General features: G+C 49.3%; 4 protein-coding genes across 6 annotated transcripts; 2 read left to right on the top strand and 2 right to left on the bottom strand.

The window, feature by feature from the left end:
- The first annotated feature begins 572 nt into the window (after positions 1-572).
- Positions 573-2,606, top strand: ndufa2 (NADH:ubiquinone oxidoreductase subunit A2). Its single transcript, XM_086131826.1, has 3 exons — positions 573-741; positions 1,659-1,765; positions 2,380-2,606. Exons 1-3 carry the CDS (start codon positions 638-640, stop codon positions 2,469-2,471), a joined length of 303 nt encoding a protein of 100 aa, XP_085987952.1. The 5' UTR covers positions 573-637; the 3' UTR covers positions 2,472-2,606.
- A 730-nt stretch (positions 2,607-3,336) lies between these two features.
- On the bottom strand, positions 3,337-4,591 carry LOC147194279 (ribonuclease kappa-B-like). The gene is made up of 3 exons (XM_086131825.1): positions 4,317-4,591; positions 3,856-3,938; positions 3,337-3,681 (listed from the first exon to the last, which is right to left on the bottom strand). Exons 1-3 carry the CDS (start codon positions 4,392-4,394, stop codon positions 3,537-3,539), a joined length of 306 nt encoding a protein of 101 aa, XP_085987951.1. The 5' UTR covers positions 4,395-4,591; the 3' UTR covers positions 3,337-3,536.
- Positions 4,592-6,937: 2,346 nt separating this feature from the next.
- Positions 6,938-11,022, bottom strand: cdx1b (caudal type homeobox 1 b). The gene is made up of 3 exons (XM_086131819.1): positions 10,518-11,022; positions 8,628-8,776; positions 6,938-8,480 (listed from the first exon to the last, which is right to left on the bottom strand). The coding sequence occupies exons 1-3, from the start codon at positions 11,020-11,022 to the stop codon at positions 8,310-8,312; spliced, it is 825 nt and encodes a 274-aa protein (XP_085987945.1). The 3' UTR covers positions 6,938-8,309.
- On the top strand, positions 8,354-14,800 carry ins (preproinsulin). Of its 3 annotated transcripts, XM_086131821.1 has the most exons (4): positions 8,354-8,503; positions 11,348-11,439; positions 13,629-13,814; positions 14,068-14,800. In XM_086131821.1, the coding sequence occupies exons 3-4, from the start codon at positions 13,640-13,642 to the stop codon at positions 14,205-14,207; spliced, it is 315 nt and encodes a 104-aa protein (XP_085987947.1). In that variant the 5' UTR covers positions 8,354-8,503; positions 11,348-11,439; positions 13,629-13,639; the 3' UTR covers positions 14,208-14,800. The 3 variants fall into 3 exon arrangements, with proteins under 3 accessions (XP_085987947.1, XP_085987946.1, XP_085987948.1); XM_086131820.1 differs by lacking the exons at positions 8,354-8,503; positions 11,348-11,439 and adding an exon at positions 13,140-13,561; XM_086131822.1 differs by lacking the exons at positions 8,354-8,503; positions 11,348-11,439 and adding an exon at positions 13,140-13,565.
- The last annotated feature ends 90 nt before the right edge of the window (positions 14,801-14,890 follow it).

Below are 14,890 nucleotides of genomic sequence, written 5' to 3'. Positions count from 1 at the left end.
AAAAAAAAGAAGTCATCTTGTCTGTGTGTGTCCGGCAGTGATGTGGGCATCTCCAAGAGACAGCTGGATGCAAATCGAAGACAGTGCAAGTGGAACTGATTTGGGATTCAACTTGGATTTTGTTATACATTTACGACAGGCCATTTGTACCTCATTGAACTTGGTTTATTTAGCCCACAACTGTGCTTGTCAGGCAAATCGATGGTCATAATTCCGGTTCCAAGATATCTACTGGAGTATTTCACCAAGATCTCTTCAACTGGCATTATTCCTGGTCGAAATCACATTGTAACTACATCAAACCGGAAATTGAAGAGAGAGACAACTCCGTCGTGGATATCCGTGACTCACACGGTTGATGAAATCGTGGCTACCTGTCATGACAACATAGACGCGAACGGCAAAAGTGACGCCTTGTAGCCGAAATGCTGTTGAAGAATGAAGCTCTTTCGATTGTCGCTTTTTAACTAGGGCAGAACTCAGTTCCATATCTCCGCAACACACTTGCAGTTAGGCTGTTAACAGAGTTCTCAAGTCTTCCCTGCAGAACCGAGTCGTGGCTGGCTCTTCTGACTCAATCCGGGCGAGATTCTCGCCTGCCAGGTTAAAAACCGGGCTCACTCTTTGCTCATACAAGATGGCGGCCGCCGTAGTCCGAGGTCTGGGCTCCGCTTTGGCCAAAAATCTCCGTGAAATCCGAATCCACGTCTGCCAAACGTCCGCCGCCAGCAAGGGTACCAGGTGAGCGCCCAAATGTGCCTCCGGGGACATTAAAACGGAGACAGAACAGTCAAAGGCCCGCTGTCATCGCCGACCTGCTAGCATTTAGCAGCGAGCCGCTGCAGCTCAAGGCTAACGTCAAAGTCGACGCAACCCTCACCAATTTGACCCGTTGAAAAGGACGAGAGCAAACGTTATTATCCGGCCCGAAAATGTGATGATTTTTCCGAAGTTAGTTATACATGAAAGTCGTGAGAAAATGCCATTCCTTTGTACGGGTGCTTCAAATGCCTTGGTCGATTTAAATCCGTTCGAGATTTACCAGTCAGCGTGTGTGTATGTGTGCTTTGGAGCATGGAAAATTGAGGGAATCGGCACACTCCAAACCGGCCATGCCAAGTGCAAGCTTGAAACAGTCCCCAGAAGGGTCTGTGCTTCCACCGCAGTTGCCTGGGGGGGGTCTGGCGAAAACTTGGACCTGTTGGTCTTTGAAAAGGTCAGCGGAGGCAATTTGCCAATCGTTAAACAATAAGACTGATCAAACATGCCGCATAGAGCTGCTCATTGTTTTTCTTTAAAATATAAAAAATGAAACCGCGACGGAAGGGGGAATCCTCCGTTTTGCCTTGATTCAATGACTTTAACTTGCTCGTGTCTCAGTGGCCCTTGTTCATCCCAACCTGCGAACTCGGGGCCCTCTGGCTCCTTATCGTAAGCGAACACTTTCAACCTTGGGTCTTAAACTGGACATGAGACTTGCGTTTGACTGTTTTTGTGCTTTCCGCCGTCATCGTTATTATCGTTTTATTGTTTGTTGTCGAAGGAAGGAATTTTGCTCCATGTGGCACTTTGGATACGGCGCTAGTTGTTTTCAAGTGCTCTGGAAATGCAGTCGAGTCGAGTCTTGGTGTTTGAGCGACATCCTCTTTGCTTTTCAGAGACTTTGTGGAGCAGCACTACGTGGACCTGAAGCGAGCCAACGCAGACTTCCCCATCCTGGTCCGAGAATGTTCCGGAGTGGAGGCCCGGCTGTGGGCCCGTTACGGTGAGTGGCAGCAAGGCATCATGGGAGACAAAATGTGTTTGGAATGACCACACAGGCAGCTTTAAAGCGGCGCTCTCAATGTCGGGTCCTCGACGGCCTCTTTCTTGCGGTGATGTCCGCCTCGACATCCCCCCGACCCCTCCCCCTTTTTTTTTAAGGTCAATCCCCGGCAGAGTAAAATTCCCCAAACCGATTCATTGGCAGATAAAAAATAAAATAATTGGGGGAAGAAAAAAACCCGTAAAATTAATAATTTCATTTCTTCTTCGGTCCCTCACCACCGACACGTACAACAAGAAAGTAATGAATTTGACTGCTTTACAATACTTTGTCCTGAAAGCGGAAGCCAACCCCAACGTTTTCTTTACAATAAGTTCTATGCAGCCACGCTAGTCTAAACGCGGCATTCTGATCAATATTGCGTTTGTGGAATACGAGTTAAGCGGCAAAATCCAATCGTTTTTGTCCATCTCAAGGGGTGGCCATTTTGCCACTTTGTGTCAACTGAAATCGACCTCACAGTTGCTCAGGGGTGCAAGCAAGGACCACCACGCTCCCGTTGCACTAAATAGTGCATTGACGCTGTCCGTCTTGTGGTGTGTGTCTACCGACAGATTTGGGGAAGGAGCGCAGCGTCTCCCTGGACAACATGTCCGTTGATCAGGTGGCCCAAAGTCTGCACACGCTGGTTCAGGCCAAGCCGTGACACACCTGCGAAAACCGTAAAAACACGTCTTGTCATGCATCGATGTGAATAAGAAAGAAAAAAACAACAACGAGTGAAGCTTTTTGGTTGTTGATGTAAAAAAAAAAAAAAAGGGAATAAAAGATGGTCCATTCAGTCGGACTTAGTGGATGAAAGCAGCCGCACTGACTCGGGTCGCGCCAGCTGGTCCTGTGGAACCTGCAGCAGTGACGTTGGTGTCCTGAGGGGGGCAGCAGAGCGTCGTAGCGTGCCTTGCGTTTTTCCACGTCAAGCCTTTGCTCGGGACTGAGCGATTTGACTTGTCAAACCTCATTTTTGCCCATCAAACGTCTTGACTGTCAATGAGTCATCTTTCCAAATTGGCCACTCTGATTGCTGCTAAGCCACATTTCAGGCTCTTATGGACAGATTGCAGGCTTCATATTTAAAAGTCATCAGACGAACCGCATTTCATTTCATACATTGTTTGCTGTCGTGAAAATGGTTCACAAATAACTATTTGTACCTCCTGTAGATCCCAAACACGCCGATTGTATTCAACCACCCAGATAAGGCACCGGAGAACAGATTACTTCCAATGGCAGCCTAACTGATCATTTCAAAGTTGACTTCTTTAGGATATTCAGGTAGGCGCGCACCAAAATCAGCTCATGTTTTTTTTGGGGAGTGTTTAGTACATTTCTCAAGTATGTCCGCGCATCTTTCAACGGATACTTTTCTACACCGTGCAGTCGTCTGCGGGCAGCCTTATACTACAATTTACAGACGCCGTCTAAACTGCTGGCAACAAACGTGAGTATGCCGATTTGGGCTCAGTCACTGTTTTGTGTGGCCACCACAATTTTACCAAAAGAATTCACCGCCAAACGATTTTGTCATTTTTATTTCCACACAAATCTACAATCGCACAACTTTGACATCAAACTTCCTGTCGCGCTTTTATACTTGCTGAGAAGAACGCTGAGGAGGTCACAACAGAGGAATGACGTCACGAGCACGCAATATGTCAAGGCAAAATAAATAGCATGTCTGTTGGGGGGCCGCCGGGGGGGGGGGGCAGCCACCTTAGGTCACCATGTACTCCTGCCGCTTGTTGAGTCGAACCTGGCACAGCGACACGGCGCCCACCGCCACGTAGACGGCGGCCGCGATGAAGCAGTTGATGCCCACTTGGCTGTAGAGACCGTAGATGTTCTGAGGAGGGTGTTGACTGCGGGAAGACAGACGCAACGACATCACTTCCTGTTGCAAGGCCAAACGGGCTTCCTAAACATTTCGCCTTTCCAAATTGCTGACTAAAGATCTCGGCGGAAATAGACGTGCGTCAGAGCGGCAAACTGGGAGAAGGAGAAGGAGAAGGAGGAGCCTGGCAGGCAGCACTGACTCGTTGCGGATGTCCTCCTCGGTAAACGGGACGTCCTCGATGAGCACGGCCGACTTGGCGCTGAAGAAGATTCCCAGCATCGCCTGCAGCCGCAACAAACAGCGCGGCCGCAAATGAGCAACCGCTTGGATTGGATCAACTTTATTGTCAAATGTACCATACAGCACAGATGAACAGAACACAAGCGCTTGCTTGGCCACCTCGCGGTGGTCAACAAAATGTGCCCTTTTATTGCTCCTTGTCAGGAAATTGGGAACAGGTTCTCATTTGCAACGAATGCCGACCCGCTATTGGCTTCGGAATGCTTCACAAAATGCTCAATTCGGATTAAAATGTCAGTTAAATGTTCCCCGGTCACGTCATAATTAACAAAACGGTGCATTTGCGTGACAAATGCACCGACTCGACTCGGAAGGAGGAGAAGGTTGCAGGCAGCAAATCAAAACATCTCGTTTTCTTACCAACATGATGACGCCCCAAATGCTGACGACCATACCGCACGCGGCCATTTTGGGCCCGCAGAAGAGCAACGACGGCATCCTTCGCGCTCAGCAGTCACACGCCGCCGTCACCACCCCGACGACTAGTGTTCCTTTTTTTTTATGTGGCTCTTTGACGGGAACTGAAGCCCCCGCCACAAGAGGAAGCGCGACACCCGGGCCCAGACGAACCGACGCGGGCTTCGTGTCAGCTGATCTCCGCGACCTCGGCCAAAATCGGCAAAGCTCGGCCAGCGCCGACTTCTTCCTCTTCCTTGTTGGTGGCGCATTACCGCCACCTACTGGTTGGAAGCGTGGATCAGTCAAAGAGCGTCCTGCTGGCCGACTCGTTGGCTTTCCTTCGGTTCTTTCCTTCCCTCGTCTTTATAAAGATTTTGACTAGAAATCAAGAGTTTTAGTACTCATTCCTTGAGTCCAGGCGCCCAATGGGCAAGGCAGCCCTAATTCCGTTCTCATAAATGTTCTGCGTGCCCTGGGATTGGGTGGCAACCAGTTCAGGGTGAAGCCAACTTTGCCCAAAGTCAGTTGGCGTGGGCTACAGCACGCCCGCGACCCCCTTGAGGAGAAGCAGTGTTCAGGTCACGAGGGAAGGAAATTGGAGGATTTTGGTAGTCGGCTTCGACCAAATGACTCCCCCCCCCGAGTTGAAAATGATTTTCCGAACATGCAGGAATCGCGTTTGTGTTGGCTGTAGCATTCAATGACTTAATACAATCGACCGCCGCTATTTGCGTACAATAATATAAAATACTTTGTTGTTGTTGCTTTTATTATTGTGATGATTAAATCAACATTGAATCAGTATTAATTGGTTCACTGGAGTGGGGTCACAGTACCACTGAGGACGACTGTCGATAGGGGGCGACAACACTCTTCTAGTTTCTGCTCACGCGTTCGGAAGGTGCAGAACATCAACATCCACGGTCCGAACCGCATACATATTGTACACACTTCGTCCTATCTGATTAAAAACGGGACATATTAAATATATGAATCCTCCTTTTTCGACACGCTAGTCCAAGTGCTGCACTCACTTGTATTTCGACTGACGTACACGTCAAGCGTATCGCTCACCGATCATCTTCTACTTTTAGACTTGCATACGTGCTCGATACAATTGACTCTTCCTGCTTACACCCAAATGATGCTGACTTCCTGCTGAGGTGACCTCTGAACCTTCATGCGGGAACTCACCCCCCCCCTCGCAACCCACCCCCTCCACAGCCAATATGAGCTTCATCATCAGCCATAAAATTGTAACTGTTTATTGTGTGTGTGCGTTGGGCTCTAATGATTAACTTTTACAAGCGTGTGGGAGTGGCCGCGGAGCGGAGGACGTTTTGTTTGTGCTCACTGTCTTTTTCTCATTAAATTCATGCTTCGTTTTCTTTTTTGGGGTAGTGGGGGCACTTTGGGCGGCTCGGTAACCACGGTAACGAAGATGCCAGCATGTCACGTGCACATAGCGTTTTTAGTTAGCAAGTCATCTCAATCAGGGACAGCCATTTTCAGAGCCTAACTTAAGAAAAAAGAGAGACTTAAATGTTTGATTAATATTGAATATTAACATTTATTAAATATTTCGGAAATATGGTCGAATATTTCGTTTTTGTATTAAGAGGTAAAAATGCATACACCTTGTAAATGGACCGAATCTAATTACGTACACAAAGATGGAAATGTGGATGAAGATACCACGAATGTATTTGAAGACATAATAAATGGGTATGAGCGTGTGTCAAATGTCGGGACAAATGCATCCGAAATGTGCATCTGTTGTCCTGCAAATGTGCAGAAGGATATCTTCAAGTATTTGGACGGTGAAGACCAAGTCCCAAGTATTTCTTTCCTCAACTCCATGTCATGAAGCGCACATCGAGAGAACACGTTTATTCTTGAATGACGATTTCCTTCTCTTTGTGTTTGTCATGACAGGCTCCACTGTGGCGGCGACCAATCGCGTTTGCCTTTCGCTGGCGCCCAATATGAGTTGCCGTCTGTCACCGGGGAGGATGACGAGTCAATCAGGGGCGAGATATCACCGGGGCAAAGGTCTCTCACGCACACACACACGCACACACAGCCGCCATCTTGGAACGACCAAACGACCAGTTAGGCGTCGAGGCCACGAGGACAGGAGCCAGGCGGCCATTTTGTCTCAATGGTCTTGAAATCCGCCGTATCTGTGCGCATCATACTTGTGTGTGTGTGTGAGCATATGTGAGCCTCAGCATATGTATCTTCTTGAGAATATTTGTGTGCGTGGACGTGTCAACATATGTATGCGGGCGTAAGAGACGGAGAGAAAAGGTCAGGCAAGTAAACATCGGTATGTCTCTGTAGTGAAAAAAAAAGTTTATTGTCCTTATCCTCGATCCAACTTTATGGTGGGCAGGTAAAGCTCCGCCCAATTTGTCAGCAGGTTAGCCGGTGCAAGGACAACATCCTATCCAAACGCCGCCCACTGCAAGCCCCGATTAAACCTTCACGCTGCCACTATTGTCCAATTTCAAACACACCAACAAGGCTGCAAATCATATCCATGCAAACTCCCCCCCCCCCCCCCACACGCGACCATACGAACCTGACTTGAAGCTAAATATCTCTGTTCCTACACGCACGCGCGCGCGCGAACACACCAGTGATAGTGAGGTTTAACGATATGAGAAGAGGCAAAATAGAGCAAAGGACAAAGGTCTTACGCACACGCTCACACATGCACGTACACACAAATACACACACCTGCACGTACACAGAGTGATGCAGTGTCTGTTGAGGTGTGGCATCCAAAGGGCAAACACAATGAAGGATCCTGCTATCTGTGTGCGTGTGTGCGCGCGCGCGCGCGTGTGTGTATGACATGAAATAACTTTCCGTGAATGGAAAAACAAAGAGAAGAAAAAAACAGTCTTTGTTAGTTTTACTTTTGATAGATGCGAGCTGAAGAAAATCAAAATGTCTGTCATCACTTTGAATAAGGGCGACCTTTCACGGGGTCGGCGCCAACCAAGGGACGAATCGGGATAGGTCGATGAGCAAATGAAAACACGGGCTAACTTGCTGCATGGGAGCGAGGCCTTTTGAATCGCATACGAGTGCTTCCAAAACATCCAAATGCTAATACCGCTAACAGCGAGCCTCTCGGTTGAGTTGCATTAGCGTGCTAATATACGTACTAGTGCTGTTATTGTTGCAAAGTTTCACAGCATCAGCCAATTTTGCCACCCTCTTGTCCCATCGTGATATAGCTTTGACTACATGAGCAGACGGCTTCGGCGCATTAATGTCTCAACTCATTAAAGTTCATCAACCTCGAGTCCCACGCTTGTATTGCATGCGAACAGAACTAACTGATACAGTCGTCAAATGACATGGGAAATGTACATGCGAATGTGGCTAAATGCTAGCCCTTCTGTTGAAAAGTATCGGCATGATAATGTCGCTTCCTGCTCGTCGAACATCAGAATGTCAATGCGGCTAAATGCGAGCCCCGTCGTATGATGCCGTCGCTGCGCTTATGTACGTAAGCTTGCGTATTGAGTCTTGAGTGGTATTTGCGTGCTAATGTTGATAACCGCTTGTCCCACTGTTAAAAAATGCATGCTAACGAAGCGTCGCACGGCATCGGCATGCTAATCCTTCGACTCGCCGAAGTTGAGTTCAGATGTCGTCAACTTCCCGTCCCGTGGTCACATAGCATCATTGCGCTAATGTCCAGCATCAGGATGTCATTGGCGCGGTAACGTAGCTAAATGCTTGCCCCGCCGCTAATTAACATCAGCATGCTAACTATTGTTTTTCTTTCAGGGGTCCCGTCGTCGAAATTCCTTCACGGTCATCGCTCGGTCAGCGCGTCATCGCCACGGTGACGTTGCTATGGTGGGGGCCGGGGGTGAAGGGTGGCGCCGGGGAGCCGACGGGGGAGATTCGGAAGGAGAAGCGCAGGAAGCGGCTTTAAAACTCTTCTTTGATGCCGATGGGCAGCGAGGACGGCGACACCAGGCCGCTGCTGCTGCTGGTCACCATGGCGACGCTGCCGGACGACGAGGCGGGCTGCTGCTGCTGTTGCTTCTTCTTGCTGATCTTGCGTTCTTTGGCACGCCGGTTCTGGAACCAGATCTTCACCTGCAGGCCACCGATACGAAGGGGTAATTCAACACACCTGCTCCCCAAACGCGGCCGACAGCTCGTTAACGCTCACGGGTCACATGACGGCGGGGAGGCCAAATGACAAACGCGGGCCTTTTCGCTTTTGACGCGTTTGGGCCTCACCTGTCGCTCCGAAAGGCTGAGGGCGCCGGCCAGCTCCGCCTTCCTGCGGATCGTGATGTACTTGCTGTAGTGGAACTCCTTCTCCAGCTCCAGACGCTGGTGGTCCGTGTAGACCACCCGGTACTTGTCCTTTGTCCGGGTCTTCCCGTCTGCGTGCGCAGACTTTCGGTTAGCGTTTGGCACACGGTAGATTCGCGCCCACCTATTAGCCGTTTAGTACTCGGGGACTCGTTCCTCGTGGACATTGTCTCATCATTTTGCGAGGTCGCACTCATCGAGTGACTTGGCTCTGCTTTCTGCTTTCCAGCTCGGCAAGTCACCGGCAGTCTTCAATCGTGAAGCCGCTTGCCTCTTAGCTTTTCGCGTTGAGCACCCGGGAAGTCGGCCCGGTCAAGCTCCTCTTAGCTATTCGCGCGAGCACTTATCGGACGTCAACCTGCGTCCATTTCCTGCTGAGCGATGATGGAATCAAGTGCGCAACCTTCAGCAGCGAGCACTGAGGAATTCCCGCCTGTCAATTTGGCAATGAAATCTACTCGCCGTTCGCTCTCAGGCGGGCCGGCGCGCCGTCCATCTGCTAACGAGGCGGTAACGCGTCGGTTAGCACGCCGTGATCGACAATTAACACTAAACACACACAGCGACTCTCGCCAGTTCAAAATCGACAGATGTCTTGTTAAAAAGTCACATGAAAACAAACACAATCAACCACTCGCCAGCCTTCGCGTGCCCCCTTTGTAGACCGCAGCTAGCACGCGCGCGCACATACAGGGCGCCGTCATGAAAAACAAAACATTAGCTTCGGTCGAGGATAAAAACCGAAAACTTCTTTGACTTCTTATTTCTATCATCGTTCGGCCATTGTTGACGAACCCATTTCATCCCAAAATTCTCCCAGACATTTAACTCATTCAGTACCAGCCAATTCTAGACCAAGTCTGAAAAGACGTTTAAAAACGTCTTTGGGAGTGAATGAGTTAAAAGTCAAAATCAGGTGTCATTGGTAGTCCTTTTAAGTAATCGGTAATAAAAAAAATGTAGGGCCCTGTAAATGAAACCATTGTTGTCTTTCCCAAATGTGACCGGTGGGATTAAATGCTTTAAGATGATGACGGTGACGGATCGCTGTCTGGTTGTGTAACTCATCGCGCGCAAGAATAACCGTTATCGGCGTGAACAATGAAGGTTTTCTTTGTTTTCTCCAAAGAGATGCTTCCTCTTTTCTTCGTGATGACAATCGATATGAACAGGCATGGTGATAATGCCGCCGGACAATCGAGAATTTTCAGCGACTTTTTCAAAAGAATTGATTTATTTATTACGTTTGACCTGGAAAAGCTTGCGCCGTACGGATTTAATCGCGCGTTGTCACGTATCGCTTTGACATTGTGGGGAAACAAAAATGCCCCCGTTGGACCGACCTCTTCATTGATAAATAGGACAAACTATTTTTCATGTTATTGTTAACATTTGATGATGATGAAAGACTGAAAAAAAGCAAGGGCGGAATATAAAAAGTCATCGAGAAAAGTTGACTTGCATCTCTTGTAAAAAAAATAAATATGCGTCGACCATGAAGTGCGTGGTTCTGTCATTTTGGACGCCATGTCGATGATTAGAGAGGGAGGGACGCAGATCTCAACTGAATAATCAGCGTAATCGTAACATTTCAGACAAAAATGACAACGTCGACTGATTTATGTCATGGCTCTCATTTTTCTGCTCATTAGGCTGACTATAGTTCGGATTGTTGCGACGCGTCGGACGGCGCGCTCTCAACACGAGTGATATTTATCAAACAAGTCGACATCGTAGCAAATGACATTCGGACGCCAACTATCCCGCCGCGAATAAGAATGCCGACGGTGCATTTGCGGGGCTCTTCCTTACTGGGGTTGGCGAGCGGCGCGGACGCCCGTCGAATCCACTCATAGGCGCTCCTCCTCTGCGGCGACTCGGCCGAGCCTTGCCCGGCGGGTGCGTTGAGGGAGGCGGTCAGAAGCGGCGGCGGCGCCGGGGGCGGCTGCCCGGTGAATTCCGCAGGACCGAAGCCCAGGTTGGGGCCCCCGGCCGCCGCCGCGTAGTGGTGCGCGGCCCAGTCGTCCCGAGCGGGCTGCGCGGGGTGAGGGAGAGGAGGCGGGGGCGGGTAAACCGGACTCCAGCCGCCGGCGCCCCCGCCGCCGGCGCTCTGCTGGGCCTGGAGCGGGTCCGCCGCGAGGCCGTGGGGCGGGTGGTGGTGGTGGTGGTGGTGGTGGTAGCCGGCAAAGTCCGAGTACTGGGCCGGTCCGGGCACCGGGAAGTTCTGCGGGCTGAGGCCGAGGCCCGGGTGTCTGCCGACGGGGTTCTGGTGGTACATGGGGGGGTCCTTGTCCAGCTGCAGGTAGCTCACGTACATGTTAGCTGGAGGGGGGGGGGGGGCGAGGAGTGGGTTTGGGGGTGGGGAGGGCAAGTTGCGCTGCCCTGACTTTCGTGTGTGCTCCGAATGTGTGTGTGTGTGCGCGCGCGCGTCTCCACCTGCTGCCCCACCCGTCGCGCACCTCCGCAGCCCGTTATAAGGTGGCCCGCTAGTCACGTGGTCTACTTTATTGCCCTCACCTGCTCCCCCAGCCAGCGCCCCCCCCCCCCCCCCACACACACACACACACCTTCAGCATCGACACAAGCCCCTGAAAACAATTGATCTGATTTCACCCAAAGAATTTTATTTTTGTAACACGCAGGCAGGCGCCACCAAAGAGAACTTCATCCGTCGGCTACTTGATGCACGTCTGGAAGCACCTGCGGCAACATCGTTGAGTCTACGGAATATGAGGTCTTTGCAAAAGTTTCATGCGTGATTTTATCATTTCAGGGCATTTGACGCGAACACTTTTGTGGAAACGAGTTTATGAATTTGAGGCTTCCGCCGTGCAAATTCAAACAAGACGATTTATTTTTCATTAGAGATCATAAATGAATTCTCATTCATTCCCTCATTTTTGGAAACTATTCATCAACTTCCACCCTCCAACGCACTTGAACTCTTTTGGAAATGAAAAGCTTCTTGTGTTTTTTTTCCCTTTTACTATTTAATCTGTAAAATTAAATTTGCACCCTCAAGTTAATTGAGAAGAAGCGAGCGCGAAACTGACAAAATGCTGACCGAGCAAGCTAGCAACAAATGGTGGCAGCTCACATTTTCAAGGTCACACTTGATGTCTTGATGTGAGAATTTCGTTCAACGGAAGAAAAAAAAACAATCGGCATGTTTCTCAACGGGTCGCGGTTGTCCTTCTGGAGCGTGTGAAATTTTGCAGCGGAGGAAACCGCTCGTCGACGATTTATGGATTTACGAGTTTACCTTTTTATTGTTTTACACTCATGACTTTTCTTTGTCTGAGGCCCTAAAGGACACTTCATTAGGTATACACACTTTTCACCTTCGCGCGTGTGTGTGTGTGTGTGTGTGTGTGTGTGTGTAAAACACCACATTAATCTCTTGTGTTTGTGGTGCAATTCATTTGTTGTACTTCGAAGGAAAGTAATCACATTAAGAACCGGTTATTTCTTTTTTCATTCGAAAGCAAACAAACACATCAACAAATAAATGCATTATTGATTACGTTATATATATATATATATATATATATATATTTTTTTTTTTTTTGAGCCACATCCTGGTCAGATTGTGGTCTGGTATTGGTTTGGTTAGAGTCACGTTAATGCTCATGTTTTGCTCGGGTTCAAGTCTGATTCTATCCAAAGTCTGGGTCTCGTCGGGTCCTGGTCAAATTTGGTCCGGTTTACAGTAGTTTTAATCTGATACTGGTCGGGTTCTCGTGAGGTTGCAGTCATGAACCCGGATTTAGTCGGATTCGATCCAGGCTTTGTGTCTAGTCAGTTTATGGTTTCGGTTAGGTTGCAGTCACGTTCTGGTCTTGTTTGGGCCAAGTTTCAGTCAAGTTCTCGCCAAATTGCTCCATGTACAGCACTTTGTATGCAGCGATGGCTGTTTGAAAGTGCTCTATGAATACTGTCGAGTTGAGTTGAGGTTGTGGTCAGGTTCTGGTGTGTTTTAACCCATTTCCGGTTCGGTGACTTGCGCGTTCCGGTTGCGGCTGTCACAGGTTGACGCTTCCTTCGCTTTTTGAGAACGTCTGTTGTCGTTTGGCGCCCTCGTGCGGCCGCTCGCGTGCTGCAACTCTCCACCCGCTCAACAGCACGTCTGTCCTGATACTTTCCTCCATCCGTCGATGAGATTGATTGAGCTCTCGATGAAGTCGTTTGCCTTCGCTCACACTTTCCCTTGGATTTTCTTTTGAAGAAAGACCGTGTTGAAGGAAACCGCTCTGGACGCAAAATGTTGCCTGAGAAATTCTACCCGGTGGCAACCGCGTCGTCATGGAGAGCCCATCGTGGCGATGTCGTCATGGCGACTGTTGACTTTGCTTTGCAGTGTGAGCTGGGTCAGCACGTTGCTGACACGCACGATCGTGGGGGGGGGGGGGGGGGGTCCCTCTTTCTTGACCTGACTTTCCAGTGAGATCATCGAATCTTCTGTGAGTTTCTTCAAAGATCTTCCAAATATGTCAAAGAATACAATAAACCAGAGATTAGCACCACTGGAAAAATTCCTTATTCCCTAATGTACCGTGTGTGTGTGTGTGTGTGTGTGTGTGTGTGTGTGTGTGTGTGTATGGGAGGACCAGGATTTGTGGCAAATATCTGTAGTAGAAGAAGACATGAAGGTGATCAGAGGAAGCGAGTCAATATTTGCAGCAGTTCACCACATCAAGCCGCCTCATTTGTTGTGTTTGTTCTACTAAAAGCGCGCACACACGCACGAGCAGCGGGCTCGGCCGGGCGCTATAAAAGTCCGGTAGGTGGCATGTTCGTCCACACAGCTCGCAGCTTCTCTTCATTCGTCATCGTCATATTCGTACTCATTGGACTCTGTGGGTAAGCCCCGCCTCCTCGCACTCTGACCGCCAGCCGTGTCATCCTGACGCCTTTTGCTTCCAGCTCCCCCCGTGATGGCGTCGTCGTGGCTTCAGGCGTTGACCGCGCTGGTCCTGGCGACGGGGTCCCAGCCCGCCGCCGCCGACCCGCAGCACCTGTGCGGCTCCGACCTGCTGGACGCCCTCATGCTGGTGTGCGGAGACGGCGGCTTCATCTTCAACCCCAAGAGGGAGGCGCACCACCTGCTGGGTGAGACCCCGCCCCGTCGGCAACGGGGACCTTGACGATGTCAGACCCGGTGTGACATCGTGTGATGATATTGCACGGTGCGCACACAAATATGGAACGTACAAGCAGAGCACACCGTTACACACCCATCCACGCGCAACACCCAACGTATACGCACACACATGGTATTTATAGGTTCATGCTATTTGTGACACGATGACTTTGTGGCCTGCGTGATGTCATCACGACGGCGCTTCTTTGTGCGTACGGCCAGGTTTCCTCCCACCAAAGGTTGGCGTGGCGGCGGAGCTGGGCTTCCAGGACCAGATGGGGGTGCTGATGAAGCGAGGCATCATGGAGCAGTGCTGCCACAAGCCGTGCAACATCTTTGACCTGGAGAACTACTGCAACTGACCACTAGCCTAGCCCAGCCTCCCCAAGCTTGGCGGATTGGCCACCAGAGCAGTGGTGCCACAATAAATGAGATTATTCTTCATACAAAATAGACATTTCTCAATTGACGCAGAAGTTTGTTGATGTCGTCGGGCCGTTTCATTGTTTGATTGTTTTTCACAAAGCGCTGCCTTGAGTTCGGAGCGACCTGATTTTTTGCTTTTGACTTGAAAGCACAAACTTGGGATATGAGTGTGGTCAACTCACTTTTCAAATTGAGCTCACTTCATCCAAAAAGAGGCTTCGAGGTGTTTAATGACACTCGCATCTGAACTTTATTGTAAAACCTCACAGAAAAGAAAGACAATTACACTTTATGTAACCAAATTTCTCTCTCGCTCTCATTCTCTCTCTAATTGCATTTTTAGGTACGCGTTGACTCGAATCTGTGTCGTAACATATATTTTTAAAATAATTTCACGCACACAGTTATTGTATTGATTTGCTGACAATACTATTCAGACCAGTTATTGCACCGACTCATTGATTGACACATTTTGAATGTGTTATTGAGAGCGTCTTACATTAAAAATTGAGTAAATACGATCATGATATATTTGTTGTTATTGTAATTTTTTTCTTCAGTTGTGAACGTCAAATCAACAGCTTCGTGTGTCAGGCAAAGCAGTAAGCATTCCCGATCA

Source organism: Hippocampus guttulatus, chromosome 15 (genome assembly GCF_054856545.1).
Source record: "Hippocampus guttulatus isolate MCC_2025c chromosome 15, RoL_Hgut_1.0, whole genome shotgun sequence".
In the NCBI taxonomy this organism is placed as follows: Eukaryota; Metazoa; Chordata; class Actinopteri; order Syngnathiformes; family Syngnathidae; genus Hippocampus; species Hippocampus guttulatus.
This window is presented reverse-complemented; position numbering and strand designations above follow the sequence as displayed.